The 22,512-nt window shown below is 47.8% G+C and overlaps 1 protein-coding gene across 6 annotated transcripts in view; it reads left to right on the top strand.

Annotated features, from left to right (window-relative positions):
- The window catches only part of PPP2R2D (protein phosphatase 2 regulatory subunit Bdelta), a 52,183-nt gene that overhangs the window by 27,559 nt on the left and 2,112 nt on the right, over positions 1 to 22,512 (top strand). The window contains exons 3-8 of one of the 6 annotated variants that reach the window (XM_055245286.2): positions 2,314 to 2,411; positions 7,733 to 7,898; positions 8,281 to 8,393; positions 11,698 to 11,875; positions 13,026 to 13,190; positions 15,522 to 15,783. In XM_055245286.2, the coding sequence (XP_055101261.1) occupies positions 2,314 to 2,411; positions 7,733 to 7,898; positions 8,281 to 8,393; positions 11,698 to 11,875; positions 13,026 to 13,190; positions 15,522 to 15,783 (982 nt within the window). Of the gene's footprint in view, positions 1 to 2,313; positions 2,412 to 2,749; positions 2,863 to 4,383; positions 6,218 to 7,732; positions 7,899 to 8,280; positions 8,394 to 11,697; positions 11,876 to 13,025; positions 13,191 to 15,521; positions 15,784 to 22,512 lie in introns of those variants that run through there. The other 5 variants (XM_063616510.1, XM_063616508.1, XM_063616513.1 and 2 more) reach the window with 5 other exon arrangements.

Genomic DNA, 22,512 nt, shown 5'->3' with positions numbered 1-22,512 from the left:
ATGTGACCCGGATGTTGAGTGAGGATTGCACAGCCAGACAGCCAGCTGGCAGCAGTGCCACGGCAGGCAGAGTGTGACACCACAGTGGAACCTGTCTGGCTGAGAAGAGACCTGATGTCTCCATGGGATGGCCAGGAGGTGCCAGGCTGTACTGTGGGCAGAAGCTCTCCCCTACCCCAGCAGGGAGATGGAGGCAGAACGCAGTTACGGAGGCATAAACGCAGCCACGTTTATGGTAGTTTAAAATACCTAACTCACTTTGGGAAGCTGAGGCAAGTTGATCACTTGAGACTGAGGCGGGTTGATGACGTGAGGCCAGGAATTCGAGACAATTCTGGTCAACATGGCAAAAGCCTGTCTCTACTAAAAATACAAAAATTAGCTGGGTGTGGTGGCGCACACCTGTAATCCCAGTGACTCAGGAGGCTGAGACATGAGAATCACTTGCACCCTGGAGATGGAGGTTGCGGTGAGCCAAGGTCACGCCACTGCACTCCAGACTGTCTCAAAAAAAAAAAAAAAAACAAACCTAACTTGGTGCCTTTAGTACCATATTTATGCCTTCAGCATCAGTCTGGTTTTTAAAAACTATCTCCATCAGATTAATTTGATGTTGATAATTTAAACGTTGTTGGTTTTGTAATTTTGTGTATTTAGTTTGGGTTTAGAGATTGAGCACTGCAGTGTTTCTAATTTTAGGTTCACGCGTGTTTGCGTAGCTTAATGAAACTTCCCAGCACTGACAGTTACGGGAGTTTCTCTTTTAAAAGACTCAGTCCATTATAATTAAGTTTGAAAATCACTGACAGAGCTAGAATACCATTAATTACGTAATTTTATACACCCTCTGGGTATAAATGACATAGATTGAGACCTTTTTAATCCAATACATAATATTTTAGTTTCATTTAAGCAAGTTAGGTTATTTTCAGTAATTTAATAGTGACACTTCTAAGAAGCAACCCAATCCTTCTTCCAAAGTCTGAAGATTTTAAAAAGAAAGAACTCCCAGGCCAGGGATTCCCATGTGAGGCCGACGAACAGTGCCAGCCGCGGGAGCTCGCTGTGCGGATGTTGGTGGAAATCCTTCACTAACACGATTAAAACACCTTTGCAGACCTTTCAGAATTGCATTCTAGCCACTTTGGGAGGGAGCTGTTTGAGTCGCTTCAGCTTTAGGGCCCATTTCTTCTTAGTAAGTAGGTTGTTCACAATAGCCATTTAGTTGTTTTGTTACTTCCTACTATAAAGATACCGTGGGCCCTGGGTGTGCCCAGGTCACTGTGAGCCCTTGAGTTGGTGCCCAGCAGGGAGGTGAGCTTGTGTTCTAGCTGTTCCTGAGACTCCCCCACACTGCAGGGTAAGGCAAGGAGTCCCGCTGTGGCCATAGGACAAGCTCCGACAGCCCCTCGGGAGGCCACGCCAGGCCCTATCCCTGTCAGTCCGCACGCGACACAGCAGCACTGCAGAGAAGCCAGCTTCCTCCAGAGTCCATCATGGAACTGCTCCCTGAAAATAGAAAATCTTTGTCCAACTCACAGACCTGGGATTTTTTTTTTTTTTTTTAATTTAATAGTCAGTCATAAATCCAGACACTCCCTTCCCAACCCAAAGGGTTAGCCTCAGGACACCTGAGGACTTTCTCACTGCTTAGTGGTGGTGTTCCTTCTGCCCCGGGGTCTTGGCCTCTGTTGAGCTGGTGTCTGGGGTCTTTGTTACGGTGTCGGAGATCTCAAGGCCTCCCTGACAGTTGTCTCGCTTGGTAATGATGTCATCATTATCAGTGGTGGTAACTGTATCCAGACAATGACATGGAACTCCTACTGTCTAGAATATCACATTGTACAGAAGCCAACAAAAGTTATTGCATAGAATATTACAACATTTTTATTACTATTGTATAAGAATCAGATTTATTTTAAAAGTTAACATTAGGTTTGCATTATAAAATTAGGCAACATTCTTCAGGACCCATTTTTTTCCTCTGTTTTTTTCTTTTACAAATGAATTTTCTAAATTTCTACCCTTTATCCTTTTGTCAAGACAACCCAGTCTAGATAAATCCTGGTGCTCCAGGGTCTCAGGCATGGAGGTGGGGTAAAACTCACCCATTCACATGTGCAGGCAGGTTCTCTGCACCAGAACCAGTAAGTGGCCGCCTGGTAATTACAAGTTTGCCGTGACAGTTTTGCTTTATTCTCAGAGAAAGTTGTATGTGTTTATCTTTCTTTTGCTCCTTTTTATTAGTTTTTTGGTATTGTGACTCCTCCCCAAAACCGCATCTGGTAAATCGCTTCTGTATTTTGTTGACAGCGGACATCATTTCCACCGTTGAGTTTAATTACTCTGGAGATCTTCTTGCGACAGGAGACAAGGGCGGCAGAGTTGTTATTTTTCAGCGTGAACAAGAGGTCAGTAATTTTCAGTCCACAAATCAAATGCAGTTATTCAACCTTTCGCATATAACTTAGCAGGGAGGAAGCAAAATTATTTTCTCATTGTCTCATTTCATTAAGATTCAGTTCCATCACCTTAGCCATACAGAATCTCCTTTCAGAAATTATCTGAGTTCTGGCCTCAGCTGCTGAGCCCCGGTGAAGTCTCCAAGGCCTTTGTCTTCAGAGTAGGGAGGAGATTCCGCTGGGGACCCCATGAAGGATGCAGGGTGGTGGTGAGGTGCATTTATGTGCTTTCATTCTGTAAGAACTCACACGGCTCTCTCTGAAAATCCCTTTATACGCCTGTGCAGGTACTGGCCCAGCCCCGCCGTCCTGCCCTGCCATGAGGTGTGAGCAGCTTTCTCAGCACTTCCTGCAGAGAAGTCTGGCAGGGGTGTGAATTCTCTCTTCCCTTCAGGGAGAGGTGAGCAGCACTCACTCCTCCATGCCCCCTTGAAGACTTCACCTGTCCGGAGGGAAGGGAACCTTCAGAGTGTGGGCCTTGGAGGAGCCCACAGCTCATAAGCAAGCGCTGGCTTCCCGGTCACGGCACTTCCTTTTCACTGATGCCTTGCCAGCCCCCTCCCTCTTCTTTCTGTTGAGCCTCCTCAGAGGTTCTAATGAGCAATGTTAAAGGAAGCGAGATCATGATTTGGTAGTTAAGGATTCCGGGCAGGAACCTTGGCTCGGTGCAGCCAAGCCTGGGGTCTGAAATATTTGTCCTGCCTTTTCCTTACCAGAGGGTAAATACAATCCCTTGCCCTTCCTGTCTCTGAGTTTCCTAACAGATGAAAGGGACAGTTTATCATCTCCAAAGTCTGGTCTCTAAATTTGTGTGGCGAACTTTGGTTTAGAGGTTGGTGGGCCCTGGTTCCCCTCTCTGCAGATTTGTACACAGGAAGCGCTGGCCCTGCGCGCAGGAAGGGGAGCCTGGAGGAGGACTGTCCCTGGGCCACATGGGGAAAATTGACAGGTGCTGACCAATTTCATTATCAAAGCATACCTGTTTCAGCTTTATTTTGATTATGTCTAGGGAAAGATTTTTTTAAATCCTGTTTTCTCTGATTTGGGATGGTAAGAAATCCTTTTGTGAATAATAAGTATGTTATTAATCTTTCTAAATCTTCACAGTTTGATACATTTATAATTTTGCATTTTTATCTCAGAAGTAGAATATCACACAATGCTACTTAAGAACCATATACCTTGGCCAGGCGCAGTGGCTCACACCTGTAATCCCAGCACTTTGGGAGGCCGAGGTGGGCTGATCACCTGAGGTCGGGAGTTCAAGACTAGCCTGACCAACATGGAGAAACCCTGCCTCTACAAAAAATACAAAATTAGCCAGGTGTGGTGGCACATGCCTGTAATTCCAGCTACTTGGGAGGCTGAGGCAGGAGAATCGCTTGAACCCAGGAGGCGGAGGTTGCGGTGAGCCAGGATCACACCATTGCACTCCAGCCTGGGCAGCAAGAGTGTGGGTTGTGGTGTTTAAATGTTACTTTTAAGGCAGGAGGAGTTTTTGTTTTTGTTTTTGTTTTTGAGATGGAGTCTTGCTCTGTCACCCAGGCTGGAGTGCAATGGCGTGATCTCGGCTCACTGCAACCTCTGTCTCCTGGGTTTAAGTGGTTCTCCCTGCCTCAGCCTCCCAAGTTGCTGGGATTACAGGCATGCACCACCACTCCCGGCTAATTTTTGTATTTTTAGTAGAGATGGGGTTTCACCATGTTGGCCAGGTGGTCTTGAACTTCTGACCTCAGGTGATCCGCCCACCTCGGCCTCCCAAAGTGCTGGGATTACAGGCATGGGCCACCATGCCCGGCTAATTTTTGTATTTTTAGTAGAGATGGGGTTTCACCGTGTTGGCCAGGTTGGTCTTGAACTTCTGACCTCAGGTGATCCGCCCACTTCGGCCTCCCAAAGTGCTGGGATTACAGGCATGGGCCACCGCGCCTGGCCAGCAGGAGGATTTTTTCACAAATTGTTGAGTCATGGCTATCTTAATGGAAGACTTCACTTATAGCTTTTGCTTAAAAAGTCTGTCATTGTAGCGATAGCCTTAGGGAAGATGCCTCATCCCTGCCTAACAGATTTTAGGATAGAAAATGGAATTTCTCTTGTTTGTGTGAATCATTGCTTAACCTAAATAATAGTAGTCTCAAATATAAAACAGACCATGATAAAAGTCAAGCATCTTGTTCTAAAATATGTTGGGTATTACAGAGTTTTAAGTGCTTATTTAAGGTGTGTTAAGTTGTTATGTGAGTGACAGATTTACACAGGAGCAAGTCCCTACTAAAGTTGTTTAGTCACCTGCAACCTGATAAACCCCAGGCAGGTTTTTTTATTTTTCTTCGTATTTTGGTTAACATCTGAAAGGCTTTCATATTCCATCTATTTTTAGAACATTTCGCTGGTTTCCACATGTGACCTTCACTGTGGACTTCAGTATGTCTGTGTGGGTAAGGGTGGCAGTGCACATTTTCATCCATGGTCAGAGAGGCCGCGGATGGTGTTGCAGCCGCCAAGAGGATGAAGCTGCTGCCCATTAAGCGACCCCAGCTCCCAGTTAGAAGCTGCAGCAAGGTTCACAGGTGTCCAGATGTGCGTCTTAGAATCGAAGGAGCATGGAGGATTCGGAAGGCTTGTGAGTGAGCACCAGACTGTGGAAGGTGCAGGGCCTGAGATTCAGGAGTCAGATCCATAGAGGCCTGTTGGGAAGCTCTGGCTGTGCAGAAGACGAGGTAGGAAGCATAGTCAGCACCTTGAGTTTCAAGCTTTTCTTATTTTTCTGTGCAGATTAAGTCTTCCAGGAAAGCCCAGCCAGTAAAACTAAGGCACACAGAATTTATGGGTGTGGCTGTGCAGCCCCCTGCCCTCCAGGCTCAGCTCTAGCCCCCAGGAATCAGGTTAAATCAGAAATGAGCATGTCCAAAAAGAGAAGGTGCTTGCTTCCTCCTCCTTTTCCTGTGTGTTACTCCCTGCTCTCTTGCCTCTGTCCCCGTGAGGCTTCCTTTAGAATTCCTCTCCCTAGCAGAGTGGCACGCCATGAGATCTCGGAGTGTTGGAGAAGGCTGAGGGGTTGCTTGGGTTTGAGGTAACTGGGATGGGAGTTGGAACCAGTTCATGGCAGAGAGACAAGCCTGCAGCCTAGGGACCATTCTTGTTCAGGCTCTTGGGAGAAAGGCCAGGGCAGCACAGGCAGCACTTTGACTTGGACGTTTTATTTTTTTTGCTTCTGTTCCACTGTTTTTTCTTGGTAGATGAATGTCTTGGGCATAGGACTAATTTAGTTTTACAGATTTTTCTTTTTAAATAATTTGGTTCCACTTTTCTCGCTTGAAATAGAACTGTCTGTTGAGGGGCTGTGCTTTTTTGTAGAGTGGTAGGAGAGGGTCAAAGGAGAGCAGTTTCAACATCTGCCCTGTGCAGCACACACGGGACAGTCAGCGGCGAGGCGCTCAGCTCCTGCCTGTGGAGGCTTCGGTTGAAGGAATGCCCTGCATATCAGACTGAGTGCAGCGATGCGGAGCAGGCGAAGTGCTCAGCTCCTGCCCACGGAGGCTTCTGTCAAAGGAATGTCCTGCATATCGGACTCAGTGCAGCGATGCGGGGCAGGCGAGGTGCTCAGCTCCTACACGTGGAGGCTTCGGTTGAAGGAACGTCCTGCGCATCAGACTCAGTGCAGCGATGCGGGGCAGGCGAGGCGCTCAGCTCCTACACGTGGAGGCTTCAGTTGAAGGAATGCCCCGTGCATCGGACTCTGCAGCGATGCGGGTGTGGGTAGCTTCCTGGGATGTCTTCTGATACTTGATCAGATTGGAAATATCAAGGAACATCTGTTTAGACTTAAAAGTTTGTTTAGTTCCGTTCCTTTAGCGTATGTACTAAAGTGTTAAACACCCAAGATATTAGATATTGGTTATAGAGCAAGAGTGAAAATACTGGCGTCCTTGATTTTGAATTATGAAATATTTAATAGTTAATAGAAAATTTTACTTAGGGCATACAGAAGATTCAGAGGTTAATACAGATGTACCTGCAAACCCACCACCCAGAGGTTGTCCCTTCATCAAAGGAAAGAGAATGCTCGGGATACAGATGAAGCTCCTGTTGTCCCCTCCCGTTTCATCCTGCTACTTTCCTCCCAGTCTTTTTCACTCTCCCTCTACCTTCCCAGAGTTGCTAATGATTTTGAAGATGGTATATATCTTCCCAAGCATGTTTCTCCACTTCTGTAGCAGAATTGTTCTGTACGTACATCAGCAGCGCCTCACTCTGGGCGCCTGTGCGGCCTGCTTCACCTGCACAGCACTGTGCGATTGTCTGTGCTGGCTCGTTTATCTCAGCGGCTTCGTGGTGGTCCCTGGGTCCCTGCATGGCTCTGTGGCTTACTGTTGCCCTTCGCCTCTGGTTGACGTGTGTGTGGCGTCTGGTTCACTACCACTGTGTTGGAGCCGCCACATCGCTGTGTCACCCTCCTCGGGCCCGTGATGGCTCTCCTCTAGAGCAGACGCAGCAGACGCTTTCTCTCCAGGGCCAGATTGCAAACATTGTTGCCTCTGTAGCTCATGCGGCCTTTTCACAGCCACTCACCTCTACCCAGATGGTGCAGAAGCAGCCAGAGACAGTATGTGCACACATGGGCTTGACTGTGTTCCACTCACACTTGCCTTAAATAGACGGCAGGCTGCATTCGGCAGACCTGCTCCAGAAAACACGGCAGGCTGCATTCGGCAGACCTGCTCCAGAAAACACGGCAGGCTGCATTCGGCAGACCTGCTCCAGAAAACACGGCAGGCTGCATTCGGCAGACCTGCTCCAGAAAACACGGCAGGCTGCATTCGGCAGACCTGCTCCAGAAAACACGGCAGGCTGCATTCGGCAGACCTGCTCCAGAAAACACGGCAGGCTGCATTCGGCAGACCTGCTCCAGAAAACATGGCAGGCTGCATTCGGCAGACCTGCTCCAGAAAACACGGCAGGCTGCATTCGGCAGACCTGCTCCAGAAAACACGGCAGGCTGCATTCGGCAGACCTGCTCCAAAAAATACGGCAGGCTGCATTCGGCAGACCTGCTCCAGATGCATACCTAGAAGTGAAGTCAAAGAGTTGGCAATCAAGTTCTTTCTTTCTCGTTTTTCTCCCTGAGTTTCATCTGTTTGAGATTTTTTTGAGCCAGGATTTTTTAGCTTTGAAAAATATGTATGGTCATTTGATATTCAAATTTATATACTGAAATTTTCTCTGCACTGTGCTTTGTTCATTAAAACAGCTCTCATGTTTTCTTGCAGAATAAAAGCCGCCCTCATTCTAGGGGAGAATATAATGTTTACAGCACCTTTCAAAGTCATGAACCAGAGTTTGACTATTTGAAAAGTCTAGAAATTGAGGAAAAAATTAATAAAATCAGGTGGTTACCACAACAGAATGCTGCTCATTTTCTGCTGTCTACAAATGGTAAGAATTGTTTTCTAAGTGGCTGTTTGATTTAGTGTTTTATTTTTAATTTTTGTGTGTGTAGATTCCTTTTTATTTTAGAAGTTATTCCTGCTTTAAATTTTTGGGGGGAGGGTAAGTTATCTAGGGTAGCAAGTGATAGGTTGAAAATTCAAAGTATGCAACAAAAACCACACGTGCACTTTATTATGATGTTACTGTGCACGTCTTCACATCTTTATTTATTGTACAAAACACCTCCAATTGGAAATATTCATGTTCAAAGACCCGATAGCTTATAAACCAATATAGGACCACACCGCTTTCGAATACAATACTCAAACAATAGTGATGCATGTTATAGTTTTTCTTTTCATATGGAGAATGAGGTTTTTATTTTCAGATAAAACTATAAAATTATGGAAAATAAGTGAACGGGATAAAAGAGCAGAAGGTTATAACCTGAAAGACGAAGATGGAAGACTTCGAGATCCATTTAGAATCACAGCACTACGGGTATACATTGCCTTTTCTTTATCCAATGCTGTTCAGAAATTAAGAATAAACGTTGAAGTCTGCTGTTTGGAGAGAGCTGCTCAGTGGGATACTGTGAGGTCTGCCTCATGATTCATGAAAGCCGTTTGCACTCGTGTGTGTGTGTTTAAAAGCAAGGTCTTTCTCCTATTTTCACAAAGGCAAAAAGTCACATGTGGTCCTTAGAAAATACAGCAATACTAAGGGGAAAACTCATATTTAATTCTACAGCAGAAATCTTTGTGGACATACCAACCACCCTTCTCTCTGAAGGTTCAGAACAGCACCTGGGAGGTTGAAGTTCAGATGAAATTCAGAACATTTCACAGGTGAAATAGCACAGGTTGCAGATCGAAAGATGAGCTGTGGGCCACCAAGGTACATTCAGGATGCTTCTCGTGGAATTTCTCTGGGGTTGGTTTAGGCAGATGCTGATGGTTCAGAACTCTTCACCTGTCCGTCCATGAGCATCGTTCCTTTTTAATTGTTCAATTATTTGTTCCATTGTTGGTACCCCTTACCCCCCCATCATGCAGCATGAAATCATATTTCATCAATTCTGATGCCTAAATTTTTTCATATTTTAACGTTTATGAAATCGGGTAAAACTTAAAACCTCAGTGTCTTATAATTGGCCTGGTGCTACACACCACAGATGTTGTCTTAAATTAGATGGAACATGGTGAAGGGTGTCCGGCAAACTGGGCTTGAGCCCAGGTGTGTCTTGGTGAGAAACCAGCACCTGTGCAAAGGTGTGTCCCCTGGAAGGAAACCCTGCCTGGTCCCAAGGGAATGCTGTTACTAGATTTGAAAACCGTTGGTTGGTTGGTTGGTTGGTTGGTTGGTTAATTGGTTGGGTGGTTTGGTTGCGGGGGGTGGGTGGGTGGGTGGTTGAGTTGGGTGGTTTGGTTGGTTTTTAATGAGATTTCAGCCCCCGTTACACTATTGTTTATCAAGTGAAGACAGTGAGTGAGCCCATTCCACATTAGTCTTTGAGAGTGCTACAGAGAAGGACACTGTACCGCAGAAGCCTTTCCCTAACACACGTGCCCCTGGGAGTGATGCTGGGTCTGTTCTGATGCCATTTCTCCAGCTTTGCTGTGCAGGGTGGCTGCACCTGGGGTCATGCATTCCCCAGGAGGAGTGTTCTCAGACTTCTCACATCGATGTTATCACCGTATTTCCTATGAGTTCATCAAAGCGAGAAAGGCTGTGGCATTTGCTGAAAATCTAGTTTATAGGGTCCTAATTTGAACCAAGATGTTTTGATCCAAAATGTTGGTGATGTCTGATACACAGTGCTGCTGCCTTTGCACCCCTGAATTAGTGTAAATCACTTTTAGTGACAGTAACACGAGTTGTGCAGTTCCATCATCATGAAACTGCTGATCCTAAAGTAGAAGTGTGATGGGACCCCCGAGGGTGGGCACTTGACCCCCTCCAGCCTTGTCCATCTCTTCTGCAGCCAACACCACCTCCCACCCAGTTACCTGTGCACACCCCACCCTCAGAAACCCCTGTTCCTCCTGATCAGACCCTGCCACAACCCATGAGCTCACGTGCTCATTTTGGGAGAACAGGCCTTTACTAGGCCCAGTCTTGGTTTTATTCAAGGCTGCTTTTGTAGGTTTAGCCTGAATAAAACGGGCATAATTGGTGGCCCTACTGAAGCGTGTGAGAAGTGTAGTTATTTCATTAGTCGGTGCATGGGGGAGAGACCACAGACAGGTAATTCTGCACATTGACTCAGGTCAGTATTTGAGATCTCACCTCTCTGACAGTTTAGAGTGGGCTATTTATGTATCTGAGCCTAACTGGGTAAGAGTCAGAAATGTTGCTATTTTTAAATTTTTGCTCTTAAATTATTTTAGTGCCAGAAAAGGGATATAATTGAAAGAAGAAATATTGGCCAGGTACGGTGGTTCATACCTGTAATCCCAGCACTTTGGGAGACTGAGATGGGAGGATCACTTGAGCCCAGGAGTTCAAGACCAGCCTGGGCAACATAGCCAGACCCCATCTCCAAAAATGAAAACAAATTATTTTATATGCAAATTAAAATTTTTTCAATAAAAGAAGGAATCTTTGTAAGTATTGCAGCTATCATGTGTTTTGATTAATGGGAAACTTGTTAGAGGATTGTGGCAGGTGTATGTTTTTAAGCCTGAACTTGTTAGAAGTGACTCTTCTTGCTCTAGAGAATCCAAGGGTGTGGTCACACTAACTGGGTTAAAATGAGGGAAGTCTCACTACACACACTTTTCCAAGTTAATTTTTTACAGAATTCGGCCAGACAAGACTCAGTTGAGAGATTTTTTTTTCCCTAAGCTTTCAAGGCTCTCCCTTTTGGTTTCTAATTACAAGAATAACAAAAAATACTATCATTAATTTTTTGTTTTGATTTTAAAGCTTATGTTTTTCTTGCAGCTGGATGTTAGTGAGACACAGGCCTTTTTCCTTTTTTCATGTGTGATGCTGTTCCTCACGCCTGAGCTCTCACCTCTGACCACAGGCAGCCTCCAGCCGGAGCCCTCTCCTCTCTGTCCTTTCCATTTCTGTGTGAATTGGGCTTCCCTAGGAGCCTCCCTGACCACAGCACTCAACACAGAGATGGGTGCGGGAGGTACCTTTTACTACTGTTTAACCTCAAATGAAGTGTAATATATAATACATACCTCCAAATAAGACATCTGCCCTATAAGTGACCAGCTCCGTGAATGTTTGTAGAGTGGACATGCCCATGTAGCCAGCCCCAGACCAAGAAATGGAACATCCTCAGCTCCCCAGCACCCTGCAGTGCACCCTGCCAGTCCCTGGAGCCGGTGGAGGCTTGCAGGGTTTGCACCGAGAAGCATAGCCCTAGTGCAGTGAGTGGAGGTGTGTGCATCTAGCTGCAAGGAGAGGACAAAGGGAGGGGCTCAGCTGAGCCACCCCGGAGGACTTTGCTGTCCAGCACCTCAGTGTGGCCACTGGAGGACACACAGGAGAGGGAGCCGCAGGCCTCAGTGTCTGGGCAGTTTGTTACCTGCCAGTTGATCTTCTTTTCTTCAGCAGGAACATGTTGACCTCCGTAATGGAAGCAAGGGGGAAGACTTGGAATAGACAGTGTTCCATTTTGTAGCATATTTACATAACTCTGCTAATTGGTTATTTGGGGGTATTGCCTGTACAGAATTATTACTTAGCCGTGAATACAAACTTGTCCTCTTTCGTTATCTACTGTAAGTATTCTGATTATATGCTGCTGTGATCTTTGTTTTGAATTGCTATTTCCTTCCATTTTTAGGTCCCAATATTGAAGCCCATGGATCTTATGGTAGAAGCGAGTCCACGGCGAATTTTTGCAAATGCTCACACATATCATATAAATTCCATTTCAGTAAATAGTGATCATGAAACATATCTTTCTGCAGATGACCTCAGAATTAATTTATGGCACTTAGAAATCACAGATAGAAGCTTTAGTATCCTTCCTCAGAGGGACACTGGCGTCTTCCCGAGGGTGCACTTTAGATAGTAATTTCTCTTGTTCCTTTATACATGTGTATCTCAGAGTCTAGTCTTGTAAATACATCGCTGCACAGCGGCCTGTGATACAAGTTCTCTGTGATTTGAAATGTTTGTCTCTAAAAATACAAATTTCTTTCTACCTTTGGGAAAAAGTTATCTGTATAATGAGAATTACTTGAAGTCCACTGCCTGCCTGGTTTAATCAGAGGCAGTTTTAAATAGGCTGCATTTGAAAAAACAACATTATGTGTTCTTTTATTTTTCTAAATTTGCTAATGGATAATAGAAAATACTGGCTTAGGTTAGAGCAGTGTTTAATCACCCATCTGAGCAGCAGCTTCCAGTTAGAACCTGCTTTCTTCCGTGGCTGTGCACGGTCTGGGTGGCCCCAGCCCTCCTCACATGGGCCCCTTTCCAGCCAGCAGCTGGGAGCACGGGTCTTGCTTCGTCTGCAGCCTCTCCAGGGTCCCTGCCATCCTCCCTCTGCTGTCCAGCGGCTTGAGCTGGGGTTCCATGTGGTATGTTGGTTTTCTTAGTTGTTTCAGCTTGAAGGGTGAAACTGGGCCTGCTAGTCTGAATTGGCCCACAGCTGAATTCTGCCCTTTCTTATTTTTTTCAGTTGAAGGATTTCTGTATAGGGCAGCCTGCTATGTTGGATCTGCTCTAACTATACAGAATAAGCTCTTCATGTCAGGAAGAGCAGCATCTTGGAATTCGGCAGCATTCTTGTGTTGTAGTTTTGTATGGGAGTTTGTAATTTTGCACAGATGGTGCTAGCTTGCTTTTCATATTTCTATGATTAAGTATTTACTGTCTTGCTATTAAGGGCTTTCTGTATAACATTAATAATAGCAGCAAGATGAAAGCAGTGTTCACATGCCTGGGTCTCCCCCTGGGCCGGGCGTGTCTGTAGTCCAAGTGTGCTCATGCCAATCCGCTTACCAGGCGCTCCTTTGGAATTCGGGATGTGTAACCGGCCTTCTTAATAGCTAATCCCTTAAGCCTCACTGCGTGGATTATTTGGCGTCCTATTTCTCGTGACTGAATGTAGACTAATTAAAACCCAGCTGAGCCGAGCACTGTGCCTTAACCACGCACTCCCAGACATCGTGGACATCAAGCCTGCTAACATGGAGGAGCTGACCGAAGTCATCACCGCAGCCGAGTTCCACCCACACCAGTGCAACGTGTTCGTCTACAGCAGTAGCAAAGGGACCATCCGACTGTGTGACATGCGCTCCTCGGCCCTGTGCGACAGACACTCCAAGTGTAAGTGCCTGCGTCTTGTTTTTGAGACGGAGTCTGGCTCCGTCGCCCAGGCTGCAGTGCAGTGACGCAATCTCGGCTCGCTGCAAGCTCCACCTCCCGGGTTCAAGCGATTCTCCTGCCTCAGCCTCCCAAGTAGCTGGGACTACAGGCATGTGCCACCATGCCCAGCTAATTTTTGTATTTTTAGTACAGACAGGGTTTCACCATGTTGACCATACTGGTCTGACCTCAGGTGATCCCCCTCCCTCGGCCTCCCAAAGTGCTGGGATTACAGGCTTGAGTCACCGCATCCGGCCATGCCTGGCGTCTTTTAAAGCATCTCATTTAGAGCCACTTGTTCTTCAGACACTGCAAAGACTTAGAGGGTTCTTCCTGTTCCCCAAGTACCTTTGCGCGCCTGGGGAGCCCTCCTTTGCTGGGGCCGTCTGAGAGGGGCTGTGTCAGAGGCTGCTGCTAATAAGTGGAACTCAAGGTCATGCTTCCCACAGGCTTATGGCTGTAGGGTGGGCACGCTTTTGGCACTACCAAGAAGCGGGGTCACTTCTACCCAGAGCCTGGGCGTCTCCTGGGAGGCTGCCAGCACTGGGTCCCACCAAGAGCCACCCATCGCCTCTGCCTCTGTGCATGAGACCTGGGCTGAGGCCGCCAGCACACAGGAGGCCGTTCCCAGCTGTTGGAATGAGCTCTGTTCATGTTGAGCTTGGCTGGATTGGAAGCCACTTCCCCGAGCTGAAAGTCTAGCATTTTAATCCAGTGAGCTTTCAAGTTCCTTTTAGGTGAGGGAGGTTCTGGTTTTGTTTTTATTTTTAGCCATAAAGAATGGGCTTGACTTTATAGGGCACTGTAGTCAGCACGTCCCAGGGTCCTGAAACATTGCTGACCCTCCAGTGCCAGCAGGTAGACACGGGTCCAGTGACTTCCTCTAACGGGGAAGCCGCCAGTCAGTCCCACCAGACTGAGTCACTGCTCATGTGCAGCGGCGCCCCCAGTGCCTCAGTGGACTGTGCCCATGGACTGTGCTCAGCAACCTTTTTGTCTGTTCTCTTTCCTGAGGGTGAGGTATGTTTTTAAGAATTTCATATTTCTACTAGAATTCCTGCGATGAAGATTAAGTGTTTCATAGCATTTGGCCTGTATCTTAAGCGTAATATTCTTGAGTAAATAATTTCAGATTCCAGTTCTATTTGTCATCAGAGTGATTTATTTGAGTCAATTCTTGGTGTTGGCACAGCTGGCTTCAAGTTAACTGCAGATGCTACGCCAACAAACACACATGCTTCTACATCAAGAAAAAACCTAAAGCAGCTTAAGGTCAAGGAAGCACAAGCCAGGTGCAGTGGTGCGGGTGCGCACCTGTGGTCCCAGCTACCCTGGAGGCTGAGGGGGGAGGATCGCTTGAGCCTGGGAGTTTGAGACCAGCCCAAGCAGCATAGCAAGATCTTGTCTCTTTAAAAAAAAAAAAAAAAAAAAAAGAAAGGAAGCACATCTCTCCTGGCCTGAAGTTTACAAAACCTTAAAGCATAACCGTATGCTAGGGCAGTCAGTGGCCCAGTGGGGCCGCAGGCTCCTCCGTCTGCCGCAGGTGCAGGTAGAGGGAACTCTGTCAAGTAACTGCAGAGAAAGCAAGTTCTGCTGAGGAAGCACCCAAATCTTTCTGAAACTAGGAATCCAGTTTTGTCACAGTAGAACTTGAGTATTCAGTATTGGAGATAAACCTTTGCTGGCTGGCTTTGACCGGCGGGACCATCTTGGTGGTTAAAATCGGGACCACAGCGTTGCCAGTCAAGGTGGTCACTCCTGCAGACCCACCCACAAGCTGTCAACCCTCCAAAGAGCAGGCAGTTCCTTAGAGGCACAGACCACTGTGTCTGCGTGACCATATAATGCTGTTTGTGTCTTCCTATGATGTGTATGTGATAGGATTTCACGTGCTCAGGCCTGGTGCCATGAGGACGCGGAGACACTCCTACAGGAATGCGGTGGTGCTGAACCTGGCACACATCAGGATGCCCCGAGGAGCTCCCACAGATTGCAGTGCCCAGGACCTTGCCTAGAGATTCTGATTCAGGGTCTGGGTGAGACTTGGGTGTCTGCGCTTCTGATGCCCGTCCCTTGTCCATAGCTGGTGCTAGAATGTCTTACCCGAAGCTCTTGTCCACGGAAGTCACAGAAGATCAGGAAACCTAGAGAATCAGAAAGATCAGAAGACCTAGTGTTGAGGCCAAGCCCTTCCAGAGTCTCTGTGAAGGGGCCACGTCCTACTTGAACTTGAAAATGATTTGTTCTCTGATTTTTAAACAGAAGCTGAAAATATTTTATTTTGTTTTTCAGTTTTTGAAGAACCTGAAGATCCCAGCAGTAGGTCCTTCTTCTCAGAAATAATTTCATCCATATCCGATGTAAAATTCAGTCATAGTGGGCGGTACATGATGACCAGAGACTACCTGTCGGTGAAGGTGTGGGACCTCAACATGGAGAGCAGGCCGGTGGAGACCCACCAGGTCCACGAGTACCTGCGCAGCAAGCTCTGCTCTCTCTATGAGAATGACTGCATCTTTGACAAGTTTGAGTGTTGCTGGAACGGTTCGGATAGGTAAGGCCTGCGTGGAGATGAGCCATCGCCCCAAGCTTGCTGGTTTCCCAGAGTGCAAGGTCAGTGAGGGAGGCGAGCTGTCCTCCAGCGTCAGAGGAGGACCCTCGCTCATAGGGTGTTGTTTTCCAGACCTTTTGATTGATGGATGATAGTATCAAGGTAGACAAAATAGGATCTCTGAGCAAGTTTTTCACCTAGCTTGTCATTCCATCTGTATTTAGACAAGAAGTACAGCGCTAGGTACAGGCCGGCTATGCGTTAAATGCTTAGTGAATGATAGTTTATTACTTTTTATTATGCTGAAGATGAGTGAAAAGGAAGGAAGTGGGGAAGTGATTCACCTCACTGGAATGACTGTGTTGCAGTCTGCCTTTCCTTCTGGAGAGAAGTAGATGAAGACACCCCAGAGCCACTGCCGTCGTGCCCAGACACAGCGTGGTCATGGCTGGTCTGAAACACCGATGTAATTTATAATGTGATGGTTCTAGTACCTAGATAATTTATTTTGTATACATTCTTTAAAGATACTATGATTAGTGTGGTTAAGAGTTATGTTTTTTTATTATGCAAATGTTACGTTTCAGATGATGGAAGATTATCTTGCACCATTTTTTTTTTTTTTTTTTTTTTTTAAGACGGAGTCTCGCTCTGTCACCCAGGTTGGAGTGCAGTGGCGCAATCTCGGCTCACTTATCTTGCACCATTTTTATATAGAATTTTTGTTCAGAATTCAAGAGAACAGAGGAGTCTGCTACTGGCAGTAAGTGATTGACTGGATATTCTGCAAAACCCTCTGGCATGAACACCTAGAAATGCTGGATATGATACAGCAGGTGTCTCTTCAGGTGCATAGCTGAGCTCACAGATGAGCAAGGGAAATCTCACAACGGCCAGAAACTAAGAGGGAGCTGAAACCAGAATGGCAGCCTCTGAAGGCGTCTATTCCGAGAGCAGCCTCGCAGCCCCGGCTGGCCTCAGGGGCATCAGCCCATAGCAGGAACCACTGCCTCTGTGAACAGCAGGTTGTGGTGCAAAGCCAAAGCCTTGTCCCACACGAGGTGACTTGCTCATGGTGGCTTTTCCTGTGTGTGCTTGGTAATCTTCAAGAGCTGAAGCCTTGGCCCACACAAGGTGTGGAGTTGGAACAGGGACCCCTGAGGATGGTGTGTCCCTCCACTGGCAGATGGGGTCCAAAGGGCAGTTTGTCTGTCTGAGGCCTTGCATGGGGGTGGCCAGCACTGCCCTGAGAAGTGGAAGCAAAACCTCTCCTCACAAGGGTTTGCAGTTTGGGTTTGTGCCAGCTACGTCATAATCTATAAAATCTCACACTGTGGGGCTCCTGCCTCCATGAGGGCTGCGTGCGGGCATCGGGAGGGACCGGCATGTTTCCAGCTCTGGCTCTACTCTGTTTGCAGACTGACCTGCCAGCCTGTAGCATCTCACGGATGTTGACTGAAGACATGAGGTTCCCAGGTCCTCGTGGCACAGCCGGCAGCGTGAGCCTGGGTTCCCTACGGGTGGACACTTGAGGCCGTGGCTGATGCACAGAGCTTGAAGAACCCCACTGCTTTCACAGTGGGCAGTAAACACACCTGCACTTTGACCAGAAGAGACATGACCTCATTCCTCAAGGCCGCTTGCTGGAAGCACAGCCCTGAGAAAGTGGCCCAGGTGGAGAGAATGGCGTTGGCAAACTCCGTGAGAACACACGTGCTGGGTGGCTGCTGCCAACACACCCAGGTCTCTCTGGATTTCCTCACATTAATATCATCTAAACATGAGCTCACAGGTGAAAATTACCAAGCACATACAGGAAAAGCCACCGTGAGCAAGTCAGCAGAACCATGGCAGAACTGAACCTCCAGGAAGGCAGCTGTTGAGATCCCAAGTTAAAGAAGATAAACTAAGAATGCTTGAGATATTCACAGACTAGAGGAAGGAAACAGCTTGAACCAGGAGCCACATGACCGCCAAACATGACCTGGAGGCTGGAAAGGAATCAGAGAACATCTAGAAATGACAAGTATGATAGATGAAACTGTGTGGGTTTAGCGGCAGGTGCATTTTGGCTAAACAGATCTTGTATTAGTGGACGGAAAGGAAAACCAGAAGAAATGCGGGCTAAAGAGCCAAACAGAAAACAAGAGACACTAGGAACCGTGGAGGCCAGGGTGAGGCACAGCACACGTTTAAACAAAGTGTGGGGGTGTGAGGCTTAAAGTGACAGTGGCCAGCAATTTTCTCTAACTTCTGAAAGCCTGAATACACAGGATCGGGAGCACAGAAATGCTCATCCATCTCATAACGAAATTGCAGGACACCAAACGCAGAGAGAATATCTTCAATGCACCCAAGGAAGAAACTCAAATTACCTCCAAGAGCAGACACTGAGACTGAGACTCGGCTTTGCCACGGCCACAGTGGGAGCCAGAAGCCGTGTGACAAATCCAGCAAGTGGGACTCCTGACTCTCCACTGCCAGCTTAGAATCAAGCTTTGAAATAGATGCTTGTTCAAGAATCTGCTTGTGATAAAGGCATTTTCAAATGGGAAACAATGTATCACAACAGGAAACTCAGTAGAGCAAGCTGTAAAGGGAGCGTGGCCCTGCAGAAAGGGGCTGAGACAGACAGGCAGGGGAACGCAGCCCGCGGGGAAGAGCAGTGCGAACTCTGAAGCTCTGCCAGCTGGGCGGCCTTAGTTATCTGTGTTGGGGGGAGAAAAATTAGAGCCCTCACCAGCCCCACACAATAAATAAATAAGCTCTGAGTGTTTTCAAGCCTGAGGCATCTTTGTGATCTCTGGAGACAAGGGCTTCTTTAAGAAGGCCCCAAAAGCCCAAGGAAAACATTAAGAAATTCAACTACATTAAATTTTAAACTTCTTTATATTGAAATTAAAAGTGAAAACAAAATCCACAAAAGGATAATGAACAGAGATTAAGTATCCAGAATAGGTACAGAATTAGGAGTCAACAAGAAGGTGGCAAACAAACTCAGAAAAGAGCAAAAACCATGAATGGGGTTTCGCAGAAATGGAAAAATAAATAGAAATGCTCATCCTTCTTAGTGATCAGCAAGTAAAGCCAGAAGGACGTCCTTTCATGCCCATCAGAATGATGATGGTGTGGGGGAGAGGGTGGAGACCAGTGCTCTCACCCAGTGCCCTTCCTGTGACCTCCTTGGTCTCACCCAGCGCCCTTCCTGTGACCACCTTGGTCTCACCCAGCGCCCTTCCTGTGACCTCCTTGGTCTCACCCAGCGCCCTTCCTGTGACCTCCTTGGTCTCACCCAGTGCCCTTCCTTTGACTTCCTTGGTGACATTCAGTCCGGTTGGGAGCTTCTTGCATGTACAGACAAGAAAACGTGCTCAGTGGCCGGGCGCGGTGGCTCACACTTGTAATCCCAGCACTTTGGGAGGCCAAGGCGGGCAGATCACAATGTCAGATCGAGGCCATCCTGGCTAAAATGGTGAAACCCCGTCTCTACTAAAAATACAAAAAATTAGCCGGGCGTGGTGGCGGGCACCTGTAGTCCCAGCTACTCGGAGAGGCTGAGGCAGGAGAATGGCGTGAACCCGGGAGGCGGAGCTTGCAGTGAGCCGAGATCGCGCCACTGCACTCCAGCCTGGGTGACAGAGCGAGACTCCGTCTCAAAAAAAAAAAAAAAAAAAAAGAAAGAAAACATGCTCAGATACCTGAAATAGCGAACACCTGGAGAGAGCCCACAGGTGCATCATTAGAGGAATGGACGGGTAAGTTGTTCTCTATCATAACATATACTGAAAAGCAGTGAGAATCAATTATTAGAACTACATGGATCACCTAGGTGGATCTCACAAAGATAATCCACAAAGAAAATTCAGGAGGAATGCGCACAGTGCAATGACATACAACATGTTTAAGGCATACAAGACAGTTTTGTTTTAAGAATCTGTAACTATTGGCCAGGCGCAGTGGCTCACGCCTGTAATCCCAGCACTTTGGGAGGCTGAGGGCGGATCACGAGGTCAGGAGTTCGAGACCAGCCTGACCAACATGGTGAAACCCCATCTCTACTAGAAATACAAAAATTAGCCGGACATGGTGGCTCATGCGTTTAATCCCACCACTCAGGAGGCTGAGGCAGGAGAATCGCTTGAACCTTGGAGGCGGAGGTTGCAGTGAGCTGAGATCGTGCCACTGCACTCCAGCCTGGGCAACAGAGTGAGACTGTGTCTCAAAAAAAAAGAAAAAAGACAAATCTGTAACTATTCAAAATATAAATGTGTGGGGGTGACACATATGTACTCTAGCAAGTGAGGACCCCAACTGGGGATCGGACAGGAGATCATCTTTCTTTCCAGAGTGGCAACACAGTGCGGGGGGGGGGGGTCCCTGTCTTAGCAGTGACTTGCGGGTGTGTGGGGGGGTTCACTGTCTTACCAGTGACTTGTGGGGGTGTCCCTGTCTTAACAGTAACTTGCGGGTGTGCAGTGGGGATTCACTGTCTTACCAGTGACTTGCGGGTGTATGTGGGGGGTCCCTGTCTTACCATTGACTTATGGGTGTGTGTGTGGGGGGGTCCCTGTCTTAGCTGTGACATGCAGGTGTGTGGGAGGGTTCACTGTCTTAACAGTGACGTGCGGCGGGGGGGGTCCCTGTCTTAGCAGTGACATGCAGGTGTGCAGGGGGGTTCACTGTCTTAGTGACTTGCGGCTGTGTGGGGGTTCACTGTCTTAGTGACTTGCGGGTGTGCGGGGGGGGGGTCCCTGTCTTAGCAGTGACTTGCAGGTGTGCAGGGGGTTCACTGTCTTAGTGACTTGCGGGTGTGTGTGTGGGGGGGTCCCTGTCTTAGCAGTGACTTGCAGGTGTGCAGGGGGTTCACTGTCTTAGTGACTTGCGGGTGTGTGTGTGGGGGGGTCCCTGTCTTAGCAGTGACATGCAGGTGTGCGGGGGGGTTCACTGTCTTAGTGACTTGCGGCTGTGTGGGGGTTCACTGTCTTAGTGACTTGCGGGTGTGCGGGGGGGGGGGTCCCTGTCTTAGCAGTGACTTGCAGGTGTGCAGGGGGGGTTCAGTGTCTTAATGACTTGCGGGTGTGTGGGGGTTCACTGTCTTAGTGACTTGCGGGTATGTGGGGGGTTCACTGTCTTAGTGACTTGCGGGTATGAGTGGGGGTTCACTCTCTTAGCAGTGACTTGCGGGTATGCGGGGGTTCACTGTCTTAGTGACTTGCGGGTGTTTGGGGGTTCACTCTCTTAGCAGTGACTTGTGGGTATGTGGGAGTTCACTGTCTTACCAGTGACTTGCAGGTATGTGGGGGGTTCACTGTCTTAGTGACTTGTGCGTGTGTGGGGGTTCACTGTCTTAGCAGTGACTTGCAGGTGTGCGGGGGGTTCACTGTCTTACCAGTGACTTGTGGGTGTGCAGGGGGTTCACTGTCTTAGCAGTGACTTGTGGGTGTGCGGGGGGGTTCACTGTCTTAGTGACATGTGGGTGTGCGGGGGGTTCACTGTCTTAGTGACTTGTGGGTGTGCGGGGGGTTCACTGTCTTAGTGACTTGTGGGTGTGCGGGGGGTTCACTGTCTTAACAGTGACATGCGGTTGTGCGAGGGGGGTCCCTGTCTTAGCAGTGACTTGAGGTTGTGCAGGGGGATTCAATGTCTTAGTGACTTGCGGGTATGAGTGGGGGTTCACGGTCTTAGTGACTTGTGGGTGTGCAGGGGGTTCACTGTCTTAGCAGTGACTTGCAGGTGTGCGGAGGGGTCCCTGTCTTAGCAGTGACTTGCAGGTGTGAGGGGGGGTTCACTGTCTTAGTGAGTTGCGGGTGTGCTGGGGGGGGTTCACTGTCTTAGTGACTTGCGGGTGTGCGGGGGGTTCACTATCTTAGTGACTTGCGGGTGTGTGGGGGATTCACTGTCTTAGTGACTTGCGAGTGTTCGGGGGTTCACTGTCTTAGCAGTGACTTGTGGGTGTGCAGGGGTTCACTGTCTTACCAGTGACTTGCGGGTATGTGGGGGGTTCACTGCCTTAGTGACTTGCCGGTGTGAGGAGGGCTTCACTGTCTTAGCAGTGACTTGCAGGTGTGCAGGGCGGTTCGCTGTCTTAGCAGTGACTTGCGGGTACATGGATAATCACTATATTTTTTATTCCTCTTGATATGTTTCAAATATTGCAAAATACCCTTAGATTACATATTCCCAGGAACATCTAAAAGCGTTCCCAGTAACATTTGCTTGGTCCATTCACTCTCAGAAACACTCCCTTCTTCCTACCTGGAAACTTCTGTTGAGGGATGCGATGAAGGGGAGTGAGGCATTTCAGTGCTGCCTCAGCCCAATCCTGATTCTCCGTGTGGCAGCGCCTTCTTGTGTTCTGGGTTACCCCACAAAACCAGCTATGCGCTTACGCCTGTGTCTGTGTCTGTGCTCTTCCCTTCCTGGGTCAGCACCGGGCTGCTGGGCAGCGCCCTTGTTTGCAGTGTGGAAACGCCCACTCTGGGGCTGGCACTGTCTGTTAAGAATTTAAAAGTGATCATAAATCTGTTTAAAAGCTGACGTGCTTTGCATTATTACCATGCACCAGCAATTCCAGTCAATGTCGGCCATACATCTTTCGTCGTCTGTGTTCTGAATAATGGTTGCTGTTGAGTTTTAATAACATAAATGTAAGCTTCAGATTCACACATTCTTATTACTTACCCTTTCGTAAACATTGTGTTCTATGTGGAAACTATTTTGGGGAACTCCCAG

Source organism: Symphalangus syndactylus, chromosome 2 (genome assembly GCF_028878055.3).
Source record: "Symphalangus syndactylus isolate Jambi chromosome 2, NHGRI_mSymSyn1-v2.1_pri, whole genome shotgun sequence".
In the NCBI taxonomy this organism is placed as follows: Eukaryota; Metazoa; Chordata; class Mammalia; order Primates; family Hylobatidae; genus Symphalangus; species Symphalangus syndactylus.
This window is presented reverse-complemented; position numbering and strand designations above follow the sequence as displayed.